The sequence below is a fragment of the Eptesicus fuscus genome, chromosome 7, assembly GCF_027574615.1.
Source record: "Eptesicus fuscus isolate TK198812 chromosome 7, DD_ASM_mEF_20220401, whole genome shotgun sequence".
Lineage (NCBI taxonomy): Eukaryota > Metazoa > Chordata > Mammalia > Chiroptera > Vespertilionidae > Eptesicus > Eptesicus fuscus.
The window spans coordinates 96,432,239-96,458,306 of record NC_072479.1 but is presented as its reverse complement, the minus strand read 5'-3'; the positions used below and the strand labels follow the sequence as shown (position 1 = coordinate 96,458,306).

General features: G+C 46.3%; 1 protein-coding gene and 1 long non-coding RNA gene across 6 annotated transcripts in view; one reads left to right on the top strand and one right to left on the bottom strand.

Annotated features, from left to right (window-relative positions):
• LOC114232661 (uncharacterized) overlaps positions 1-24,660 on the top strand; it is a 35,471-nt gene extending 10,811 nt beyond the window's left edge. The window contains exons 4-5 of the long non-coding RNA XR_003618753.2: positions 14,098-14,207; positions 24,579-24,660. This is a non-coding gene — a long non-coding RNA (uncharacterized LOC114232661). The remainder of the gene's footprint in view (positions 1-14,097; positions 14,208-24,578) is intronic.
• Positions 1-26,068, bottom strand: part of TCP11L2 (t-complex 11 like 2) — a 42,723-nt gene that overhangs the window by 3,666 nt on the left and 12,989 nt on the right. For 4 of the 5 annotated variants that reach the window (XM_008144726.3, XM_028150171.2, XM_054719441.1 and 1 more), the window contains exons 4-9: positions 24,558-24,678; positions 23,366-23,589; positions 21,415-21,551; positions 7,335-7,522; positions 6,942-7,123; positions 4,304-4,476 (exon numbers count right to left, since the gene is read on the bottom strand). In XM_008144726.3, the coding sequence (XP_008142948.2) occupies positions 4,304-4,476; positions 6,942-7,123; positions 7,335-7,522; positions 21,415-21,551; positions 23,366-23,589; positions 24,558-24,678 (1,025 nt within the window). The remainder of the gene's footprint in view (positions 1-4,303; positions 4,477-6,941; positions 7,124-7,334; positions 7,523-21,414; positions 21,552-23,365; positions 23,590-24,557; positions 24,679-26,068) is intronic. The other variant, XM_054719443.1, reaches the window with a different exon arrangement.

Below are 26,068 nucleotides of genomic sequence, written 5' to 3'. Positions count from 1 at the left end.
GACACGGTTAGCATCGGTAGCAGCTCTTTTTACACTCTTTGAATGTATCAATAATTTGAAATATAAAAACATCCAAATAAATAAGTTTGTATGAAAAGAAACTCCAGTTTTTTATTCTACTGCCGCGCTTTGTAAAATCTGGGGTATTTAAAAAATTAAATCCCGAGTAGAATAAAGGAATCGAGAAAAAAGCAAGCGAGTGCAAAGGGTTAAATGTAGACAACTATGACATTAATGAAATTCCTATCTCCGAATGCTTCTCCCAAAAGTCACACATTCTAGCCAGATCTGTCCTAGAACTCAAAGTTCCCAATAGCCCATGTCCATGTCTTAGCCAGAATTGCTTCATCTTACTAGAATGTTCTTCCATCTCACCTCATTTCTGCCCCAAGTCAAAAGCATCCTTCAATGCCAAGCCTAAAATTATCTCCTTCTGTGGCTTTCCCTAACATCTGTCAGACTATCACACCATATTATTGTTATCCGAGAATGTGTCTCTCTCTCCCTGCTTAGGTGAGCTCTCTGAGGGCAAGGGCTACTCTTTTTTATCTTTACTAGAGGCCCGGTGCATGAAATTTGTGCATGGGAGAGGTGTCCCTCAGCCTGGCCTGCACCCTCTCCAATCTGGGACCCCTCTCACAATCTGGGACTGCTGGCTCCTAACTGCTTGCCTGCCTGCCTGCCTGATTGCCCCTAACCACTTCTGCCTGCCTGCCTGATCACCCCCTAAACACTCCTCTGCCGGCCTGAATGATGCCTAACTGCTCCCCTGCCGGTCTGATTGCCCCCAACTTCCCTCCCCTGCTGGGGCCTGATGGCCCCCAACTGTCCTCCCCTGCTGGGGCCTGATCGCCCCCAACTGCCCTCCCCTGCTGGCCTGATGGCCCCCAACTGCCCTCCCCCCCCAGCCTGATCACCCCCTAACTGCTCCCCTGCCGGCCTGATCGCCCACAACTGCCTTCCCCTGCAGCGACCCACCTCCTCCACCAGGACACACCTCCTCTGCACGAGGCAGTGGAGACGCTGGGACCAGCCTCCTCCGTGCTGCACAGAGCCGTGGGACCCCCAGGCCTCACTGTGCGGAGCGGCCGCTGGGTCCCACCTCTGCTGTGCGTGTGGCCACACACACAGCCACCTTATGATGACATCACATGAGGGCATGACGCCACCTGGGCTTTTATTATATAGGATATCCCTAGTCTGGCATATGGCAGGCATGTCACAAATGCTGACTGAATTAAGTAAGAATGGAATGAAAAAGGTCTATAAAGATCAATGCCAAACTGAAAAAAAGGGGAGTCAGGGAGGAATGGGGGCTGGAAAAGGCATCAAAGGTAACTTGAGCCTTGCCCATAATTTGTTGACAAGAAGAAATTACTCATGTATGCACAGCCCATAAAATTGAAAATTATTTTTTTTAATGCAGATGGCTATAAGCATGCAAATAATACACAGTAGGTAAGCTACAAATAACATGTACCTGGTTTTGGTATGCATTTTTTAAACATTAGCTTGAAAGAAAGCTTTTCTGATTATCTTTTTAAAGGTCTAAGAACACAGTAGGAGTTGTACTTGCCTTGTAAATAAACAGCACAACAACTAGGAACAAAAGAAGGCAGACCACGGTGGGTTCTGTGCACAGGGGAGGAGAACCATGGCTAATGCTGGTCAAGCCCTTTTATGTCCTCTAAGTGCTCCATTTCTCCTAACTCCTCTGTGGGCAGGACATTAAGAATCAATCGTGTACTAAAGTTCCCGTTAGACTGGTTGCCTGACTCTCCAGAACCCAGGTCTATTGTCATCACAGATATGGTCCAAACAGTTTCCCACAAGATTGCTTAAAGGATAAAACTCTTTCAAAACTGTTATTATGCTGAGAAGTGGCTCTGTCTCCACTGTGGATGAGTCAGTTTTTAGGCCAAGACCAAAATGACAGAAGCATTTGTCCAGTTAGGAGCAGCCAAACCGACTCCCTGCCAAAGGCGTGCTCTTGGCTTCTAGAGTCGCAAGAGAGCCGCTCAAGTGAGTCATTCAAGTTGCTAGGCAACAATACTTTGAATGAGGTTTAAAAAAATGCTTAAATTTTTAAAAGAACAGGAAAGTGGACTGGGGAGAGAGGGGTGGAAAAAAGTTGCTTTACCAGCTTCCCCCTCTCTTATGGCGTTGCAAGTACCTTCCTTATCCTAAGCAAGGGCGCAGAGGACACTTGGATGCTCCGGCCACCTTGCCAACAAGCAGCAGGGCTCCGGCTCCAACGAGAGCAGTAAAGAACATGAGCTCCGGAGTTTGACAGGCTCAGTAAGACTCCCTACTCTGCAACCGGCTAGTTATGTGACCTTGGGGGAGAGTCACTTAACCACGAAGTCTCCGCTGCCTTCGCCCTTTACACAAATATTTATTAAGTGTCATCTATGGGCCCAGCATGGTACGAGGATACAGCATCCCCATCCTGAGGCCTGCACACCTGTGGGGGACAAGCGACATGTGGCAGAGACTGCAGTGCCTGCCCCTCTTCCTCCGAGGAACACCATCTCCCAGGTATCAGCTCTTCAGCTAGAGATAACGGGCTGTACGGACAGACTCGTCCCCAGTGAAGGTTATGCAGCAGAGGGCTCAGCCACAGGCGGCTGTGGTCAGGCTGTGCTTGTTACTGTGATCAACTCCCCCTGCAGCAGCCTGCGGTGCTGCACACCAGACTGCTCTCTTCTGGGGAGGGCTGAGGCCTGTGTGGCCTAGATCCCAAGCATTCCGTGTCTCCAGGGATAAGGATGAGAGGAACTATTTGAGAGCCTCAAATAAATAATAACAAGTATTTGTATTCTTAGGGAAGTCAATGTTGTACTTCAAAAACTTGCAGATTAGTCCCAGAATGTTATTGTGTTCTATTCTACACTCCCTTCTTCCTTCTAGTCTTTATTTCTCACTCTTGATAGTAGACACTTGCTTTGTGCCCCACATCATCACCTGCTCCCTCTTTTGACCACAGCACCCGATTTTGTTTGGGGGAAACTATCTGCACCCTATTCTCAGACCAGGTATTACAGCAAAAGTGACTCACCCTGGCTCCATGGTGAACACATCTTGAACCCTAAGTTCCTTCCCCTCTGGCCACCAAGACTGATTCAAGAATGGGACATGACCCACAGTCAGGCCAACTGGAGCCAATGAGCTGACAGGGAAGCCAGCTCCTTGTTTTAAACAGGGGAAGAGCCCTAGCTGGTGTGGCTCAGTAGTTAGAGTGTCAGCCCATGCACCAAAGGGTTGTGGGTTCGATTCCCAGTCAAGGGCATGTACATGGGTTGCAGGTTCCATATCAGGCCCCAGTTGGGGTGTGTGTGAAAGGCAACCAATTGATGTATCTCTCTCCCATCGATGTTTCTCTCTCTCTCCATCTCCCTCCCTCCCCCGCCAACTTTCCATCTTCCACTTTCTCTAAAAAGCAATGGCAAAGATATCCTTGTGTGAGGATTAACAAAAATAAATAAATAAAATAGAAATAAACACGAGAAGATGCAGGCTTGCGCTGAAGCTGTCTCACTGTGTGGGAAGAGACGACCTGTGAGGCAGCCAGCCCCGAGGAAGGCAGCGCCGAGGGCTGGAAGTGGGGAAACTAGTGCTGGGGACACAGGTTGAGCTCTGGTTAAGCTGTACCTGCAGACACAACCTACCTCTCGTCTTTTCAGTTACATGAGAAAATACATTCTCTTTTTGCTTAAGCTAGTTTAGATTCTTAGTCAGAAGCAACAGAAAATGTCCTACTTGATACATCCTCCATTTTCCCAACTTATCAACACAGCTTGACACCCAGATATTCATGTTCTTAGCAAGCAAGTACAACAAAAGCCCACCCATTATGCCTCCCAGTTCCATAGCGTTCTCATTCTTTGTCTCCTTATGCCTGACCAAGAAAGGGGCTCCGGTTGGCTGAGGCTAGCTCACGTACTACTGGTGTCTACTTTCTGTGAACATACGGTCAGTTGGTTTGGACTGTCATATGGATCTAGATTTTAACATTACTTGGCAGCATTTTGTTATTTTCCTCATAAAAATCTACTGTCTGGATAGTAAGATAGAAGGCTCTGAAACATCCCTTACTCCACTACATATACACACAGAAGAAGCAGCAAGTCCCAAACCTTTTAAAGTATTAATACTATCTTCATATTTTCAATATTTATTCTCCAAAAGGAGCAGGTAGATTTTTTTTAAACTAAATGTTGACTGACAGTTAACATTAGTCAAAACCAGCAAGTTAAGGCAAATTGGAATTGAAGAAGAAAATGATAAAAATATGAGGACCCACCAATCAAAGACCGGATAGGATTGTCCTCCTTTTCAATGCTTGAAAATTGACCTACAAGATTAGCTTGGACCTCCGCATTTAAAGTGGGTAAGCCTCTCTCCACCAGGGTCTTGTTAACCTCAGCACAAGTCTGAACACCAACAGAATTCAGGACTTCCTTCAAGTTAAAGGTCCTACAAAACAGAAAACAAAACCCAATCAGAGACAGTTTTTGTCTCCATTTATTGTTGTTGTTTTTAAAATATACCAACATACCCGGCCAGCGTCACTCAGTGGTTGAGCTATGAACCAGGAGGCCACGGTTAGATTCCCCATCAGGGCACATGCCTGGGTTACGGCCAAGATCCCCCTTGTGGGGCATGCGGGAGGCAGCCGATCAATAATTCTCTCTCATTATTGTTGTTCCTATCTCTCCCTTCCTCTCTGAAATCAATAAATAAAAATAAAATATACCAACTTATTTCAAACATTTACCTATTTTTTCTTATACAAACAACCATTATCTCTATTAGAATGAACTCAGAATATAGTAACTCTTCCCAATCACCAACATTTTAAAGTTAAGATTTTTATATGCTTAAAACCACTTAATTCTCTACATAGGGTTTATATAGGAAAGCAGAGGCAGAAAAATGTGGTCCCTGAAAATAAGTCTGCAATCCCATTTTCATGCAGAGCTATTAGAAAAGAAAATACCGATTCTTAAAATAAACCTTTGGTCTGAGTGGATTTCATTCATAGATTTTTTTTTTTCAGCTTGGAAAATGAGTTAAAATCAATTCCTTTATCTATGCCTGAGCTGTAAACCTGTAACACCAATCAAAACAAGAAATGAAGATATTTAGTGGTCAATTCCATAAATAGCAAATTACCTAAAACTCTTGACTTATCATGACTCAAGATAAGAAGCTCCTTCTCATTGCTACTTTCAAGCAACTGATCAATAATGCAATTATACAGAGTTCAGAAAATTGTACAAAGTAATTAGCAGTTGGTTATTTAATAGGTAAGGAAAAAGGTAATTAGAAAGTGCATTTGTTGGGTCTACACTATCGGGGAATAATGACTGAAAACTGCATCTCACTATCCAGAAAGGATCTTTAAAATAATCCTGTTCAAAATAGAAATTAATAAATGAGAAGCCCAATGATAGGAGGCAATGTAATGTGGTTATAGCATAAGCTGTGGTGTCACACAGACCTGGGTTCAAATCCTGCCTCTTAACGCTAAACTTGCTATGAGATTATATTAGCTCTTGGCAGATTGTCAGGCACATAGTAAATGCTTAATAATAATAATAATAATAATAAGAAGAAGAAGAAGAAGAAGAAGAAGAAAAGACTGTTTCTCATTATTGCCATCATTAACAACAATAAGAGCCTGGCCAGTGTGGCTGAGGGTTGACCCATGAACCAGGAGGTCACAGTTTGATTCCCAGTCAGGGCACATGTCCAGGGTGCAGGCTTGATCCTCAGTAGTGGGTGTGCAGGAGGCAGCCAGTCGGACCAGGACTCAGACCTTGCTTTGCCCTTTTCTTGCTGTGCAGCCCAACGCAAAACCTTGGGCTTCTGTTCAAAATGAGAACATTGGATTTTGTAACCACTCGGGCTCCTTTTGGCTCTTAATATTCTAGGATTTTCTCAAGTAATTTATGTGCTCTTTGAGTAATGCACAGGAATATGGGAATAGGTGCATCTCCCTCCCTTCAATGAGAGGAAGAGAGTCCGCGTCCCTGAAAACACCTAAAAGGGGAAGCAACCAGCAGGAGGCGCTTAACCCATATAGGACCCATGGAAAGGTGGCCACTGACTAAGATTAGCAGTTTTCTGACCTGGACAAGATTCCCAGCAGGATGACCTAATTGCAAAATCTCAATGGGATTCTAGTATTCAATGAAGGTATGATACTGGGAGATGAATTCAAAAACAAAACCTTCAGTGAACTTGTGTAACATCTCTAAAGGACAGAGAGGTCACTACTTCTGAAGACTTCATAGCTCAGGGGATCAGTCAAGTTGGTAAACATTTCATTACAGAAAAATGCTGGTGTCAAAACTACTTAATCTGGAAAGCCTCTTTTGATAGGGCATCCTGAAGACTGAGCTAGGTGGATTTCTGGCTTTTGTTTGTTTTATTTCCACAGCACCGTCAAAGAAGGGCTTTTGCACACACCCATCCTCAGTGGAAATACTACACTCACCCTGGCACTTGTCATGGAAAAGACCTCTCCCTTCCTATGAAAGGACACCTAAGTCTTCAGAGATATTAAAAGAAATTCTAGCCCGGCAGGCGTGGCTCAGTGATTGAGCATTGACCTATGAACCAGGAGGTCACAGTTCGATTCCCGGTCAGGGCATAATGCCTGGGTTGCAGGCTCGATCCCTAATAGGGGGTGTGCAGGAGGCAGCCAATCGGTGATTCTCTCTCATCACTGATGTTTCTATCTCTCTCCCTCTCCCTTCCTCTCTGAAATCAATAAAAATATTAAAAAAAAAAAGAAATTCTAGAAAAAGTATGAGATAAGCTTCTCTAAAGCACAGTTCTGAATGTCACATCCAAACGTCCAAGGTGACTCACATTCTCTGAAATGCATGCAGAGCCTAACACAAGGGGAACAGAGGAAAACACGTGGAACTTACTCTTTATTCATGCCTTCGAGCAGAACAGCCGAGACCCTCTTTAACCGGTCTGCCAGCTCAGGGAGGCCTTCTGTGATAGCACCCAACATATTGTTGGTAATGAGGGACAGGCAGGCAATAATTTTCAATTGATTCAGCTTTTCTGTCAGTTCCTGAAGACGTGCTTCATCTGTGATCAGTGTCTAGCAGATTTATTTAAAATGGAAAAATAGAAAGGGAAGTTCAATACCATGAAAATGTAAAATAAGCAATATTACATCCACACTCCCATTTTTATCTGATTTCAGTGAAGTCATTAAACCACCTGACAACACAGACAGACTAGCTGATTCATAGTTAGAATTTAAGAATGAAAATAATGAAAAACTTGAAGGAAGAAAAAAAATCACTCACCTCTGGAAATTCTTTTTTCTGGTAATCCCACTGCAACAGTTTCAAATAACTGTTATTTAGCACCAGTGTAGGGCTCAGGTGTGGCTTGGAGCTGGTTCCGGCCCCAGGAGTTAAACCGGTCTCAGAAGCAGAAAGTAATTCTTCATTTACAGATTCTTTTATCCACTTGGTAGTTTTATCAAGAGCACCTACAAGTGAAAAGGCCACACATTTGTCCTACAGCTGATGGATCGCTGCATTCGTGCATTCTTCAGAACAGATGCTGTGTTAGGTGCTGGCATGAATGAGGACAGTCATGGCCCTCAAGGAGCTTACAGTCTAGATGAGGAGACAGACCTGCACACCAACAATTACAGCAGAATATAAAGACTAGAAGGCACAGTGGGAGTGGAGGGAGCAGAGGATGTCCAGAGCAGAGACTAAGAGAAAGAGCTGTGACACTGGAAGATACACAGCCGACAGAGGAAAGGGCTGTCACCCCAGGCCAGGAGAACAGCCCATACAAAACCCGTAAAAGTGAGAGAATATGGCACATTCTGGATGCTACAAGCAAATCTGTTATTGCCAGTTCATAAAGAATTAAGGGAAAGAGAGTGGTAGCGCATGGCACTGGACGAGCAGACTTACCAGCTCACACACGACCTTGAGTTTTGTGCAGAGAAGGTGTTTTAAATAAAAGCATTGATTATTAAACATGTTGGGGTCCTGAACACCTCTGAGTGTCTGATTAGAGCTGTCTTTCCCAAAATGCACATGCATGCTGCTGTGTACACTTTATTCTACTTCCACCCAGTACTAAGGTTTCCCACTGGAAACAAGTTGCTTTTTATATACTACCCCCCCCTCTCTTTCTCTCTCTCTATTAATCTTTACTGTTGAAAGTATTATAGATGTCCCCTTTGTTTGTGTTTGATTTTTTTTTCAATTGACTCCTTCCACCCTGTTCCAGCCCCTCCCAGGCCTTAACCAGTCTATTGTCTGTGTCCATGGGTTATGCACACAAGTTCCCCTGTTAATCACTTCCCTCCCACCCCATCTCCCTTCCCTCTGAAATTCATCAGTCTGTTCCATGCTTCTATGTCTCCGGTTCTATTTTATTCATCAGTTTATTCTGTTTATTAGATTCCACATATGAGTGAGATCATGAGATACTCAATCTTTCTCTGACTGGCTTAGTTCACTTAGCCCAATACTCTCCAGGTCCATCCATGCTGTTGCAAATGGTAGTTCTTTCTTTTTTACAGCTGTGTAGTATTTCATTGTGTAGATGTACCACAGTTTTTTTATCCACTCATCTGCTGATGGGCACTTGGGCTGATTCCAAATCTTAGCTATGGTAAATTGCACTGCTACGAACATAGGAGTGCATATATTCTTTCTGATGAGTGTTTCTGATTTCTGAGGATATATTTCTAGAAGTGGGATCACTGGGTCAGATGGGAGTTCCATTTTTTATTTTTATTTTATTTTCTTTTTTTTTCTTTTTTTTTTTTTAATTTCTTTATTGATTAAGGTGTCACATATTTGTCCTCATCCCCCCATTCCCATCCCCCCCATCCCCACGCATGCCCCAACCCCCTGTTGAACTTAACCGTTGGCTAGGCTCATATGCATGCATACAAGTCCTTTGGTTGAACTCTCCCCCTCCCCCCACTCTCCCCTATCCTCCCTCTGAGGCCCGATAGTCCGATCGATGCCTCCTTGCTTCTGGTTCTGTTCTTGTTCCTCAGTCTATGTTGTTCATCATTTCCCCTAGATGAGCGAGATCATATGTCACTAGATATATACTTATGAGAACTGAATGTGAGACGAGCAATAATAGTTATGCTGACAGGCAAATGAATCAGTCTGTAGTGAGTTTCTTTCTGGACCAACAGTTCTTTTGAGACCCAATTTCAATGTCCACCAGTTCTTTATGTGTACATGTCAGCACTGACCCCTCAGCTCTGGATGGTGGACAAATGGTGGTAACGGAGGTCCGACTCCCTCTGGTTTGGTCTCGGCCAGACCCAGGGGCACGGCTTCACCTGGACTAAGGGGCATGTGGCCTCACCCGGATCTAGGGACACATGGTCTCACCCAGACCCAGGGACACTTGGCCTCTCCCAGACCCAGGGGCACGTGGCCTCACCCGGGCCTCGGTGCACGAGGCCTCACCTGGATCCAGGGACACATGGTCTCACCCGGACCCAGGGACGCTTGGCCTCTCCCAGACCCAGGGGCACGTGGCCTCACCCGGGCCTAGGTGCACGAGGCCTCACCCGGATCCAGGGACACATGGTCTCACCCGGACCCAGGGACGCTTGGCCTCTCCCAGACCCAGGGGCACGTGGCCTCACCCGGGCCTAGGTGTACGAGGCCTCACCCGGATCCAGGGACACATGGCCTCACCCGGACCCAGGGACGCTTGGCCTCTCCCAGACCCAGGGGCACGTGGCCTCACCCGGGCCTAGGTGCACGAGGCCTCACCCGGATCCAGGGACACATGGTCTCGCCCGGACCCAGGGGTGCGTGGCCTCTCTCAGACCCAGGGGCACGTGGCCTCACCTGGACCTAGGTGCACGAGGCCTCACCCGGATCCAGGGACACATGGTCTCACCCGGACCCAGGTGCGCTTGGCCTCCCCCAGACCCAGGGGCACGTGGCCTCATCCGGGCCTAGGTGCATGAGGCCTCACCCGGATCCAGGGACACATGGTCTCACCCGGACCCAGGGACGCTTGTCCTCTCCCAGACCCAGGGGCACGTGGCCTCACCCGGGCCTAGGTGCACAAGGCCTCACCTGGATCCAGGGACACATGGCCTCACCCGGATCCAGGGGCGCGTGGCCTCTCCCAGACCCAGGGGCGCGTGGCCTCACCCGGACCCAGGACTCAGCCTCACCCGGATCCAGGGACACATGGCCTCACCTGGACCCAGGGGCGCGTGGCCTCTCCCAGACCCAGGGGCGCGTGGCCTCACCCGGACCTAGGTGCTCGAGGCCTTACCCGGATCCGGGGACACATGGCCTCACCCGGACCCAGGGGCGCATGGCCTCTCCCAGACCCAGGGGCATGTGGCCTCACCCGGACCTAGGTGCGCGAGGCCTCACCCGGACCCGGGGACACATGGCCTCACCCGGACCCGGGGGCGCGTGGCCTCTCCCGGACCCAGGGGCGCGTGGCCTCACCCGGACCTAGGTGCACGAGGCCTCACCCGGATCCAGGGACACATGGCCTCACCCGGACCCAGGGGCGCGTGGCCTCTCCCAAACCCAGGGACGCATGGCCTCACCCGGACCCGGGACCCAGCCTCACCCGGATCCAGGGGCACATGGCCTCACCCGGACCCGGGATCTAGCTTCACCTAGACCCAGGGGCACGTGGCCTCACCCGGACCCAGGGGCGCGTTACCTCTCTCAGACCCCTGGTCGCGTGGTCTCACCCGGATCCAGGGGCGCACGGCCTCACCCGGATTCGGGACCCAGCCTTACCCGGATCCTGGGGCCCACGGCCTCACCCGGACCCAGGGTTCAGATTCACCCGGACCCAGGGGCACATGGCCTCACCCGAACCCGGAATCCAGCTTCACCTGGACCCAGGGGCGTGAGGCCTCACCTAGACCCAGAGGCGTGTGACCACACCTGAGCCCAGAGGCTCGCAGCCTCGCCTGGACTCGGGTCTCAGCGGGGTTTCGTCTTCTTGATCCCAATTCCTGTTGGTCAATTCCCTCTCAGCAATTCCTTCGGTCATTTTCTCAAGAGCTCCAGGGCGGCTGCCCCAGAACTCGTTGGGCGGCGGGCTCGGCGAAGCTCCGGTGTGCCCGGTGCGCGGCGGCGGGCTGGTCCGGTGTCGCTGCGTCGGCCCTTGGGTCTGCAGCGGTGGCCGGTCGCCGAGCGTGCGCACCTGGCCGCTTCGGGGCATTGAGATTCTTGAAGGACTCGGAGGTCAGCAAGCGCGGAGTCTCCCACCCCATGTCTCCCAGGGGCTCGTCTGTCCGTGCTCGGCAGCGAGTGGAGCCGTCCCCTCAGCCGGAGACCGCCGGGGGAACTGTGCCGAGCACGTTCCAGGCCGCCATTGTGTCGCCTGAGCCATAGTTCTTAAAGTGTGGACTTTGGGTCACCGGCGTCAGCATCATCCCACGTACCCCTCTCTTTTATTCTAGTTGTAGAGCATCTGCTCAGCCAGCCCCCCGGTGGTTCTGGCTGGTGTCTGCTCTGCTCTCCCGTCGTAGTCTCAATATTGTTGTGGTAGGCAACGATCAGGCTGCCGCCCTATGTCTCCATCTTGGTCCTCCTTTGTACAGTTAAGTCTTGATTGTTGTTGGTGACACTGGGAGGAATTGTCCTCCAGGCCAATTGGCCGTGAGGACCCTCTTTGTCTATATAGGAAGAGTTGCTGTGCAGGAGACATGTTTATGGGCTGGGTCTTGATGCAGCAATGCCTTGGCGCTCACTGAGTCTGCCTCTAGAATGCCTCCCTTATGCGAGTGGTTGAAATCTGGTGTCATCTCACACCAACCACTAGATGCCCTCGTTTCTGGGTCTCCAATGTAGTGTGGGTCAGCCACTACCTGAGGCACTCAGCAGGAAAAAGCTTCTGCTCAGCTTGGCTGGGGCGGAGCTACAGGGTGGAGCCTACAACCTTGGCTTCCTGTCAGCCCCGCCCTAAGAGGCTCCTGCCTCTGTGTCCCTCTGTATTCCTTGCAAACACCTCTGAGAGAAACGCGCCCTGGAGTTTCGCCCACTGCCAAACAGTCCAGTCCCTCCCCTAATGAATCTGGACTCCCAGATTCTCGCCTGGAACTGGGTTTCAGTGTAGTTGGAACTGGGTCTCAGCGCAGTCTGGCGCCCCTGTCTCCTTCCCAGCAGGGCCACCCAGTGGCGCAGGCAAAAGTCCGTCCTCTGCAGGCCTTCCCGTGCGCGCGTCTGGAGCCGCCGCTCCTCTGTGCCTCCGCCCCACAGCCCAAATTCATTCCCCCAGCGTGCGCCTGGCTTCCCAGGGTTTCGCCCGGAACTGGGGTTCAGTGCAGTCGGAACTGGGGTTCAGCACGGTCCTGAGCTTATGTCTCCTTCCCGCTAGGGCAGTTCAGTGGCGCAGGCAACAGTCCGTCCTTTGCGCCCCTTCCCGTGCGCGCCTCTGGAGCTCTGCCTTCCGCCGCTCCTCTGTGCCTGCGCCCCACAGCCCAGATTCATTCCCCCAGCCTGCGCCTGGCTTCCCAGGGTTTCGCCCGGAACTGGCGCTCAGTGCAGTCGGAGCCGGCGCTCAGCGCAATCCGGAGCCTTTATCTCCTTCCTGCCAGTGAACGCCGGCCAGGCCTTCAGCCGCCCCTTCCTCTCCGGCTCCATCCTCCCCGCAGGCGCGCGTGCTCGTGTCTCCGCCCGTTTCTCCATACCTCAGGCTTTTAAGGCTCCCCCGATTGTCCCCGTGGCCTTCTCCTTCCCCCCAGCTGTGGGCATTTCAGTCCGCCAGCTCTCCTGTGGTTCTGGACGATGTCCGTTCTGACCTCTAGTTGTGCCTTTGAAATTGTTGTGCCTGGCTGCAGGTTAGGTGTTTAACCTATGCCGCCATCTTGGTTTCTCCATTTTTTATTTTTTGAGGAAATTCCATACTGTTCTCCACAGTGGCTGCACCAGTCTGCATTCCCACCAGCAGTGCACGAGGGTTTCCTTTTCTTCACATCCTCATTTCTTATAAAACTACTAGAGGCCCAGCATGCGAGGAGCCACCCCGCGGGGGGCTGGGACCCGCACCTGACTCGCAGTGTCCCCCAGCCACCCTGCCTGTGTCCGCTCTGAGGCCACCCGAGCCACTGCGCAGGCTCAGGCAGGCCCCTCTGCCTCTGTCTCCACTCTGGGCCTCATCTGCGCGCGCAACCTCCTCCTGTCTGGTCGTGACCCGTTAGGGAGTCCTGGCCTAATTTGCATATTACCTCTTTATAATATAGATGTATTTAGTAGAATTTATCAGGTGGCAATTGCTTAAAAATGCAGCCTGAGCACAGGTGCAGATTTTAAAATAAATCCAGAGAACGAACTAAAGAATAGTCACCCTGAAATTCTTCCTCAGACCCAGCACTTAAATAGGGGTAATTTATCAGCAGCTCTGTTTGCCACACTAAGAGAACACCACCCCCAGAATTTCACAATTTTGTTTCTCCTCAGTTGGCAAATGTTGTTCTTGGTTTTTCTAGTTCTGTTTATAATGATGCAAAGCACTTGCAGTCTTTTATTTAAAAGATATCCAACAGAGTGTGTGTGCAGATATCATCATGGATATAATCACAATGTGGCCGTAATAAGCATTTATACTGCAAGCGTAATCATTTACAGCTGACACATTTAAAAGGCCATTTAGTTGGTTCAAACAAAAGCAAGAGTGTAGCATAGTGGTTCTCAATCCTTGCTGATTCTAGAATCATCTGGGGAGTTTTACAAAGAGAAAAAAATGATCCTGGGCACAGCTCCTGGAGATTCTGATTTAATCAATCTGAGATGGGGCACAGGCATCTCTGTTCAAACACCCCGAGTGATCCTATTATGTAGCCAGAATTGAGTACAACTAGTAAAGCAGAAAGAACACGAATTCAGAATAAAACATCAGGTTTTTTCTAAGGGATCGGCTGAGACTTCACTTCATAAGCTAGTACCCTGAATGCTCTATGTGGCTCTAAAAGCAAGGTCAACTCCATGAGGCACTTGTACCTAGGTCTTTCATGTGGACAATAATAAAAGCCTCTCTATCCACTCATTTAATCAATGGTAACTGAGCACCTTTACACGCCAGGTATTGCACCGGTGCTGGAGAGTCAGAGATGAGTAAATACAGTCCCTGCACTCAAGAAGCACCTAGTCTACTCGGAGACAGAAACACAAGAGCAGGCAATGGCTTTATAGGTGAGTTTACCTGAGAATTTACCAGGAGCAGTGGAGGCCTAAGAGCACTTATCCATGATATTTGCTCTTTCAGGCCTAGCAACACCTCATCTCACTTCTTTTGGTAATTATTTTCTTTGAGAAACCATTGTCTCTTGCTCTATGCTTTCTTTTGTGATTATCAATTAAGAGGCCCTTGACCAGTGGTTGGACTGAGCCAGATGCCCATCAGACTTTTACCTAGACTCTGAATGGTGACTACAGCTTTCAAGGATGACCTGTTTTGAAGTACACATAAACCAACCTGACTATGGAGCCCAGGAGTCTTCCTTAAGTTTTTTTTTCCAACCCAGATTCCTGACACTCTCCTGGTTTCTGGCCTTGCTCAGGGTAGGTACTTATTTATTTATTTTTATTGATTTCAGAGAGGAAGGGAGAGGGAGAGAGATATCTATATAATAAAAGCCTAAGCAACCATTATGGCAGAACGACCGGTCGCTATGATGCACCCTGACCACCAGGGGGCAGACACTCAACACAGCAGCTGCACCCTGATGTTGAGTGCACTCCCACAGGGGGAGCACAGCTCAGCCAGAAGCCGGGCTCACAGCTGGTGAACGCAGCTGCCACAGCAGGAGCCTCTCCTGACTCCGCAGCAGCACTACCGAGTGGTAGCAGCAGGCCCAGTGGGCCAGGATGCGAGCAAGCAGCGCGGCCCTCGACCCTGATTCGAGCTCCTCCCTGGCCGCCTGCTGCTTGGCGCACTGCTACATCCCTCGGGGGATGTCCAACTGCCGGCTTAGACCCGATCCCAGTGCCATTCTCTGTAGAAGGCAGTCAGTCTGAATAACTCAGTGACTCAGGGAAGCACAGGGAACTCAGGGTGAGCCTGCATCTGCGCTTGACTCACCCACTCGATGGTGTTTGCAGGACAGACCATGGTGGCCCAGCCCATGCATGTGCAGCAGCTGCTGAAGCTCAAGCAGCAGGCTGTGCAGCAGCAGCAGGCCATCCAGCCACAAGCTGGCAGGCGGACATCCCCAGAGGGGTCCCGGATTACAAGAGGATGCAGGCCAGGCTGAAGGACTCCCCCCCACACACACTCAGTGCATGAATTTCGTGCACCAGGCCTCTAGTAGAAACATTAATAATGAGAGAAAATTATTGATCAGATGCCTCCTGCATGCCCCACACTGGGGATTGAGCCTGCAACCCAGGCATGTGCCCCAACCAAGAATGTAACTGTGACCTCCTGGTTCATAGGTCGATGCTCAACCACTGAGCCACACCCGCTGGGCAGGGTAGGTATTTTAGCTTTAGCCTTCATCCTTCCATTCACTTCCTTTTTTATTAATTCAGCCAAAGTTGGTTTCTGCTGGTTGCAATATAACCCAGCTGATCTAACACAAAACTGAATAATCAAAGTTGCCAAAGCAGCAGCTTGGTTTAATCTTGGCTTGGCTATGGGAGACCTGGCTTCCAGTCCTAGCTCCACTAACTTATTTGCTGTGTGACTCTGGCTTTGGCCAGGTTATAGCTAAGCATCACTTTGCTCATTTTTAAAATAAATATATCCTGAATGTCCTGTATGCCAAGCAAAGACAATCATAATGCAGTATAATAATGTATTTTTAAAAAATATTTGTCTCATAGAATTTTTTTAAAAAGCACTTGAAGTTCATGAGAACATTTTATCAAATGTAAAATATCTAAATAAGTAAAACCTTTTTCTTTCTGAGTATCTTAAAAATTACCTGTGGTAAGGCCCCCTCAGGGGTAATTTATTACTCTTTCCACAGGTAATTTAGTTTTTGGATCTAATCTGGTTATCTTTTTGATGCTTAATACATGCACCCAATCATTGCCAAAGGCTTTCTTGGGTGTATTTTATTTCATTTTTATCCTATCCCATTCTTTCTTTTATTTTAAATATTTTTACATACAATACATACATAATTGACATACAATAAACTGCACATATTTAAAGTGCACAATTTTATTTTTTGATACATGTATACATATACACAACCATGACCACAGTTAAGAAAATGAACATATGCATCACCCCCAAAAGATTCCGAGTGGTCTTCCTAATCATCACCACTTCTCCCTCCCTCCCAACCCCCCTCACTACCTCCAAACAGACTGATCTGCTTTCTGTCACATCAATTTGCTTTGTCTACAGTTTTATAAAAATAAAATCACATATGAACTATTTTTACAACATAGTGATTAGATATTTATATAACTTATGATGTGATCATCCCAATAAATTTAGTACCCATCTGACACCATACATACAGGGTGAGGCAAAAGTAAGATTACAGTTGTGAGTACATGAAACACAGAGTTTATTCTTTATATTATTATTTATTAACCATTATATTATTTTCCATACTAACAACTGTAAACCTACTTTTGCCCCATGTGGTAGTTATTACAATATTATTAACTATATTCCCTATGCTATACTTTACATGCCCATGACTACTTATAACTACCAATTTGTACTTCTTTTTTTAAATCCTCACCTGAGGGTATGTTTTTACTGATTTTAGAGAGAGGAAGGAAAGAGAGAGAGAGAGAGAGAGAGAGAGACATTTCTCAGTTGCCTCTTGTATGCACCCTGACCAGGGATCAAACCCGAAACCTAGGTATGTGCCCTGACCAGGAATTGAATGCACAACCTTTTGGTGTACGGGACAATGCCCCAATTAACTGGCAAGTGCCCAATTTATACTTCGTAGTCCTTCCCCCTTTTAAAAAAAATTTGTATTTATTTCAGAATGTTCTCTGTATCTATGAGTTTGTTTCTGTTTGGTTTGCTCTTTTGCTTTGCTTTTTCTTAGATTCCTCCTATAAGTGAAATCTTTTGGGTGTATTTTAAGTAAGGCAGATATGTATATATAAAATCTCTCTGTCAGCGAAGTAAAATTTTTTTTGGAGTCAATTCAGAAACTCAGTACTTCTCTATATGAATTTTCCAACAATTATTTCATAAAAAGCATGTACACACAAAAATCCAACACTTTTGTCTTTCTGTGTGATACTGTGAGGCTCTTATTTTGATATCAGAGCACAGTGGCCGACTTTTGGCAGTCACTTAAGGATATAATTAACACCTGACATACACTCTGCTTCCTGGACTCTTGACTTGTCTGGGAACATATCTGGAGCCTGGGCAATAATGACCTATATGCACAGCAGGATTTATTCTATTCTTAAATCTCTGAAAATATCCCATTCAATGTGAAAGGTGCAAGTGAATTACAGGTGACTAAGCCTAGGTTTTAAGGAGAGAAATAAATCATTTGAGATGAACAAAACCGTAATTTAACCCTATATTAAGGAATTTGCTCAAAATTCCAAGCTATTTTTATTCAAAACATGAGACATTTATACATATGTGTACATACACACATACACAGGCACACAAACAAAACCAACCACTAAGTCTCAGAAAAACACTGCTAAGAAAAAACTATTGCTCAGGTTTCCGATTCAGGTTCTATGTGGGGTTATAGTTCCCTCAATCCTTCTCTCACTTTGAAACTAAAGCAACATAGCCCTGAAGTCATAGCCTTTTTGATGTAGAAGGATCCTGAGAAGTCCTCTAATCTTATATACCCTCTGATGCCACAGCTCCTTCTGCCAGTCCCCCAAAGACATTCAATATCGTGTTGGGAGAGAGGCAGTGTTGAGTGGTTGAATGCACATGCTTTGGGGCAGAAACATAACTGGGTTATCCAGGCTTTACCACTTACTAGCAGCCACCTAGGGTTAAGCACCTTAACCTCAATTTCTTCCTTTGTAAACAGTGGGTGATAATAGTACCAGCTATTATGAGCTTGAATGGGTTAATAAATGTAGTGTTTGACAAATGTAGTATGACTTGGTACTTAATAAGTGCTCAAATAAAACGTAGCTAACATAGACTACTATTATAAAAGAGCCGCCCATTCCAATGTTAAAATAGTTCTAGCTGCTACTAAGGTCAAAACTGGCTGGCTGCTACTTCCCTCCCATGGATTCTGCTTGGCCTACAGAGCTTAACCAAATCCCTGAGTGACTATCAATATGGCAGAGCTCATGGCCCACCTGAGTCTCCTTGTTGTCAAGCAGAAGTGCCCAGCTCATCGACTGTTCCTCCTGTGACCCTCCATGACTCATGCTCTCTTTCCTAGACATTTATAAGTGGCTCCTGCCTGGCTTTGTGTACATAATGCTATCATATTGACTATCTTGACAGAAAAGTTCAGTCCACAAGGGGTGGAAAGAGGTGGGTGGATCCCTAACTCAGCCTTAGACTGTGGTGAATTAAAAAGTCCAGAGAATGATATCAAGGGTTTGCCAATGGGAGAACCAGTTAGCCCGTCTCTTGCCAGCTGTGAAGTATTAGTTCCTCGCCTGTGAAATGAAGGTATAACAGTATCTACCTCCCTGAGTAATTGTGTGGGTTCAATGAGGTAATACCTCCTTGACTCTCATTCTTTCTTGACCCCCCTCTAGTCCAGTTTTAAGGCCCACTAGTTCACTGACTGCTCCCATCAATGTTATCAAGGTTACCAAGGATCCTCATGTAGTCATATCGGTGGTCAAGCCGTGGCTTTCATCTTTCTTGACTACTTAGCACTTATCACAGCTGCTAACCTCTTCCTCTTCTGAACACTTTCTTCATGTGTCTTATGGGACACCAGTCTCTCCTGGTGTTCTTTAACTCTGTTTACTCCTGCACAGTTTCAATTGCTAGATCCTTCTCTTCAGCTCCAAATGCTCTAGAGTCCCAGGTCAGGCCCCTTCTGTATCTACACTCATTCCCTAGGGCAGTGGTTGGCAAACTCATTAGTCAACAGAGCCAAATATCAACAGTACAACGATCAAAATTTCTTTTGAGAGCCAAATTTTTTAAACTTAAACTTCTTCTAATACCACTTCTTCAAAATAGACTCGCCCAGGCCATGGTATTTTGTGGAAGAGCCACACTCAAGGGGCCAAAGAGCCGCATGTGGCTCACGAGCCACAGTTTGCCCACCACTGCCCTAGGTCATCACATCCAGTGTAATACTGCGGATAAGAGCATGGGCCATGGAGCCAGACTGCCTAGGCCAGTGGTCAGCAAACTGTGGCTCGCGAGCCACATGCGGCTCTTTGGCCCCTTGAGTGTGGCTCTTCCACAAAATACCACGTTTTTAGCAAAGGCCAGCTTAGGAGTACCCTAACTAAGTTAATAACAATGTAACTACCTATATAGTTTAAGTTTAAAAAATGTGGCTCTCAAAAGAAATTTCAATTGTTGTACTGTTGATATTTGGCTCTGTTGACTAATGAGTTTGCCAACCACTGGCCTAGGCGAGTCCCAGCTCTATAACGTACAAGCTGTGTGATGGAAGCAAGTGATTTAACCTCCCTGTGCCTCAGTTTCCTCATCCATAAAATGAGGAGTGATTTCCTAAAGTTACTGTGAAGATTAAATTAGTTACACAGGTAAAGAGCTTAGAATGTGGTAAGCTTTTATATATGTTATCTAGTTCCGTGGATTCATCTACCATAAATATACTGAGGGTTCCCAAATGTTTATCTCCATTCTCCCGTACTCCAGGCTCATATCTAAAAGCCCACCTGACATCTTCATGTTGATGTTCAACAAGATCTTAGTGATCATATTATCTAAAACTAAACGTGATTCCATAGCTTCCCCCAACCTTCTTTCCCTTTATCTCCCCCATCTCACTAACAGGTATCACTATTCACCCAGGTGCTCAGGTGAAAACCTTAGAGTCATCCTCAACTCCTCTCTTTTTCCCCTCATCCAACTTTCAGAAAATCTTGTTACTCCATTCCAAAATACATCCAGAATATGACCTCTTCTTACTACTTCCACCACTACCACCTGACCAGGCCACCATCATTTCTTGCCCGAGCAACTGCAATACCACATAACTGGTACCCTGGCTTCCCTCTTTGCTCCATGGAATCTACTAGTGGCCCAGTGCACAAAATTCATGCACTCAGGGTTGGGGGGGGGGGGTCCCCTAGCCTGGCCTGTGCCCTGTCACAGTGTGGGAGCCTCACGATCCATAATCCCAAAGAGGTAGGCTGGAGCCAGGGAGACCTGCAGACTCCCAGGCCAGGCCACGGTGGAGGCCTGCGGACCTCCATGCACCTTTGGACCCCCGGCTGGGCCCGTGGCAGAGGGGCCTCTCCACGCACCTGTGGACCCCCGGGCTGGTGAAGAGGGGCGGGGACATGAGCCTCATGTCCCCAGGCCCGTTGCTGGGGTTGGGGACTCGAGTCTCAAGTCCCCAGGACAGTGCAGGGGGCAGGGATGCAAGCATCATGTCTCCGGGCCTGTGCAGGGGGTGGGGACGCAGCCTGCTGATTGGTCGTTACGTGATAGCATCCCAACCAATTTGCATATTATCCTATTATTAGATAGATTCTTTACCCAAAAGCCAGAGTCTTCTTTAAAAATGAAAATTAGATGTTGTTTCTCTGCTCAAAACTCTCCAAGGACTTCCCATCACTCTTGGCATGAAATCTAAATTCCTCTCATTTCCTAACAAGGCTCTATATGAACTGTCTACCTCTTGGCCTCATCTCCAACCACTCTCTCCTTGCCTACTCTATGCCAGCCACACTGTCTGCCTATGTTTGTCCAACGTCACAAACACATTTTTGCTTCAAGACCTTTGTGTTTGCAGCTACTTCTGGCTGGAATATTCTTCCTTCACATCTATACATCCCCCTTACTCATTCCTTTGTAAACTCTGTTGAAATGCTACTTGTGAGAGAGACCTTCCCAGTCCACTTCATCTAAAAAAAACAAACACAAACACTCCCCACCCTCATTCCTGCACCATTCCTGTCTGCCCTTTTATCTTATTTTTCTTCATAGCACTTAACAACACAGCTGATAATATAAGTTTGCCTACTAGAATATCTGCTCCTTGGTGGTCACAACTTTATTGTTTTGTTCACTGCAATGCCCACAGCACCTAAGCAGTGTCTGGGATACAGCAGGTGCTGAATAAATATTGTTTTCCATGCATCAATGAATAGTGCTGGGACATAGTACACAGCTATACATTTGTGATGTTAATTTTAAAAGTAAAAAAAAAAAGTTGAACAGAAAGGCCAAAATTCTTTAGTGACACTTCTTAAGATGTAAAAAATAAAATATCATATTTTCACTTAATTTCAATATAAATATACAATATCTTGTACTTACTTGGAGTTTCTTCTAAAATTTCCTGGAACTTGGTTCTCTCATAATCCACCAATTGGCGTTGAAAATGTGGCCTAAAACTCCTAATAAGAAAATTGGCCATATCCATATTCATGAGGTCCAGGACATGGAATATTTGCCTAAAAATTTTAGAGTTAAAATAATTAGAGATGTGATTAAGAAATTAATCCAAAATTCCTTACCTTTTACCTATTATCCAGACTGGAAAAAAATAAACATCCCCAAAATGGTTTTTAAATTCCAATTGCCATTTGGCAAAGTCATTTTTCATAGAAGACATTACACATGCATTCCAAATGTATTCTTAACAGCTCTCAAGAGTACTTGCTTTAGCAAATATAATACTTCCAGCTGAGCCATTACATCCAGTCCTCAACTGACAGAAAGACGTTAAGAAGTGTATACAATGAGTCTTAACAATGAGACAAAAAGGGTTCAAGAAGAAATTTTCATTTGAAAGCCCCTGAAATGTTAAGGAGTCTAAACATAGTGTATATGGTTTCTATTCCTAAGGGGTTGAGAAAAAAGAAAAGGAAGGATGGAGGAATGAGGTATAGGGGAAAAAATCGTTCCTTTCAGAGTTGGGCAGCCTGGCGCTCAAAGCCAGCTCTGTGGCCAGGCACAGGTTAATCTCTTTGAGCCTGTTTCCTCACCTTTGAAAGGACAGGACAAGATCAACCTTAAAGGGATGTTGTGAAGAGTCAATGAGATAATGAATGTAAAATGTAGGGGACAGTGGCACCCAGTGGGTGCTCAATAAATGACCAAGATGAACACCACAGATTTGATATTACACGTGATAAGACAACTAGAAACAAAGATCCTACATCTGAAGAATTTCAATTTGCCGGAGCTGAGCACAACTCCAAGAATACATAAACCCCATTTTACAGGTGGGGAAAGTGACTTTGAGAGCTTATCACCCAAGGTCATAAAGTAAGTTACCTGCTACATACAGTTTTCCTTCTTCTACCTTTCCAATACTACAACATAAAACTTACATATCAACGTGGCCATATTCACACACACTAAGAAAAGTTCCCCTCAATCACAAGAAGTGATGCAGACTCCTCCTTCCTCTGGGCTCACAAAGAAGCTGTTATCTGCCAAACCAGATTAGATTCTCACTTCCTCGGGAAGCTGTGGCAGGGATGGTTAGATCCACAGTGTGGATTTGTGGCTGGGAAATGCGTTTCTGGACGGCAACCACATTTCTCAGGCCTTCCTTAATCTAGGTGGGACCATGATACTAGTCAGTCCATACTAGAAGGTGTCACTGTGGGCCGAGGTGGTTAAACATTGGCTACACTTTCCCCATGATCTCCTTCCCATTTACCAGCTGAATGTAAAGGACTCCGAGGACCTGGGCAAGGGTGGAGCCAATGCAAGAAGGAACCTGAGTCACTGAATGGCATGTGGAAAGTTTCCTGACCAAAAAAAACCCTGACTTGGATTGTGACATGAAGGAGAAACAAATTTTTATTCGTTAAGTCATTGAGAATTCATGGTTATGTGTTACGACAGCTAGCATTACCCTAATAAAGAGACCTTTCTAGATCCTTGACTAGGTCCCCCTGCTGGAGTCTCTATTAACCCTTCTACTTCCCCTTCCACAACACTTATCACAATTGCAATTCCTTATTCAAGATCTGCCTCCCCACTCGACTGTAAACTCCCTGGGGTCAGGGGCTGTCTCTTTTTCATCACTGCATCCCTAATGCCCAGCACATGCCAACTAACAAGCCTGTTTGATCATTCTAGCTGAAAACTCTATGTACACAGCAAATGACTAACTTAAATTCTTGTTTGTTTTCCTACGGCCAAGGAGTTCCCTGAGAGGCCAGTTATTACTCTGTGTCCCTTAATCCCCACACGTCCCCTTTGTGTGACCTCAGAGGTACTCTAAGAAAAGGCAAGCAGCACAAGTGCTAACCTCAGCAGCTCCACAATGTTGCCAGTGGCCTTTAACTTTCTGATATCGTCATCTCGCACAGGCGCACACAGCTTTCCCATTGTGCTGATGATATAGTTGGCCAGGCCTTGGATGTCAACAGCACCGTGCTCAGCCTGCTGCCTAATGAGGTCCGTGTCCAAAACTTCACAGATCTGGTTGCGAAGCCGGTTTCCACTACCAGGAATCAGAAAGGAGAGAAGAATCTACACAGGGAAAGGAAAGAAAAATTAGCAGCATCATTACATGAGTAAAGGTTGCCACTTTTTATCTCGATGTCTAGATGACCAAGCTCCCACCCCATATTTTAATGCCCTGGATGCCACAGAAGTTTATAGGACTCGGTGGTGGATCAGAGCACTCCGGTGTCTCAACCCTAAAAAGAAAGATCTAGCTTCTGAATTAAAGTCTCTCCCACCCTTCCCTGCCCCTGCTTTTCATGGGAAATTATTGATTCTCTCAGAATGAAAGCAACTAGTAAGGAAGCAATGTTACTGAAATAACTTCCAAAGAGTTATAGATAATCTGTGCAAAGAAAAAACAAGTTGCAGATCATGGCTCCAAAAGAATCCATTAAAGAAGAGCAAATGGAATCCTCCCATGGGCTCCATTAGTACAATGTATTCAGTACATAGCAGACACGGTACTTATACACATAGCACATGGGCAGAGTGCCTCAGTTTCCACCCCTCAAAGCTGTGTGACCCTGGGTAAATGTGGGAACTTAGTTTCTTTACATGAAATGACAGGTATAACTACCTCACAGTGTTATGGTAAGGATAAATGAACAGTCTACTGCTTGGCACAGAGCAAGTGTCTTGTTCATGTTGGCTAAAACTGTAACTGCCACCTTATTTAGTGCCTACAACTACCATGTACATACTCAGGAAGTAAGACGTAAAGAGGGAGAGGCCATCACCAAACCAGGACTATCTAATTCCAGAGTCTGTGGTCTTAACCACTATTCTGTGCACTAAGCATCACCCCGAGTTCCCTCCACTGCCCATTTCCCAGCCTCCACCCTACTCTAGGAGGTGCAGGAAAATCCCTCCCAGTGACTGAACTTGCTCAGTTTTTCAAAAAGAGTCTCTAATACTCTTTGGAGTACATGAAAACAGTCTTGGGGGCGGGAAGGGGGGACAATTACTAATTAATACAGACAATGTCAACCTGCCTCTCTGATTTCTTCAAACAGTTTGATGGCGTGGTCATACTCAGGAGGGTCAGCATTCAGTTCCGACTCCAAGACATCCCAGTAGGCCTGGTGGACGATGCGCTTCACTCGGCTGGCCAAGCTAAAGAAATGAAATGGATTATTTTTTAAAACGAGCATTGTTTTCCCTGTTTATAAAAGGAATATATTCATGGTAAAAACCTTAGAAAATGGAAAAAAAACAGAGAATAAAAACTGGCCATCATCCCACTACTTCCATTTTTCATGTATTGTTTTAACATAGAGCACCCAGGATGTACATTACGTATTTGTTTCATTTAATATTCTGTCTTGTTTCTCCTAAATTTTTAAAAATGCTTCCTTATAGCTTTCAGTAAGTTCATAAAATTCTTGCCTAAGGAGATGTCAGAATTTACCAAGCTACTCTTTTACACAGATTCTTAGACTTGTTCTAGATTTTTGGGATGAGATGGCAAAGTTGCTCTTTCCTCAACAGCTGAGATTTCATGGCACAGAACAGAATAGAACAGAACAGATTGGCCCCAAGGAGACATATATTTGAAAGCCTGCCAATTTCAGCTTCCATGTCCCATTTAAAGTTAGCCAGACCAAACTGCTGAAATAGGAGCTTCCTAGGAAAAGCTCACAATAGAATAGATGGTCGCCTTGCTTCACCCTTATGTCAATGTCCTAAAATAGGTGCACACTAAAGCACACATCCCTCCTGAGCGACACCCCTTTGCAACCAGCTTTGAGAACAGCACATATTTCCCTGCCCTAGAATTACTCACCAGGCTCTATACCCCTCACCTAGGGCTGGTATAAACAATCATGATGAAGTGCAGCTACCACAGAAAACCAAACGGACACACCTACTTTGGCCAGTTATCTTAAACAATATTAAGAATTACTAGGAACAACATCCCCAGGAGCAGGAAGACTATGATCCACATTTTATATTTTAAAAACTTGTTTACTACTGTCCTACTTTAAAATAAACAAAAAAAAATTCTGAATGGAATAAACTATTATATGTTGGCTTAAGTGTTAGAGAGAATGCCTCTGGGTTTATAAATGGCACTATGAGATTGAAGGCTCAGTGCCATTACCCATGAGCCAACTTGGCCTCTAAAGATGATTTATCTGTAGTCATCGCCACAAGCCTTTCTCCTCATTGGCCCCGCCACTGAAGCCAGAGAGGGGGAGAGGGGATAAGAGTGTGTCCATAACTGAAGGTGGCTTGTCATGAGGTTAAAGAGGGGAGCCTATGCAGCTGTGATTCCCTTATCCAGAGGCTTCTGGGTTGTCTCTCTTTAGCATTTTGGCAACTCAACCGCATTTCTTTATCTTTCACAATGTAAATATCAGTTTTTAATAAGTTGATCTGCATATATTTCTTGTGCATGTATTATATGCCAGGTACTCTGCTAGGTAAGATGGATAGAGCAAACAATATAGACATAGTTCCTCCATTAATGGTGCTTTGGGTCCAGTGAGAAAGAGGGGCATTG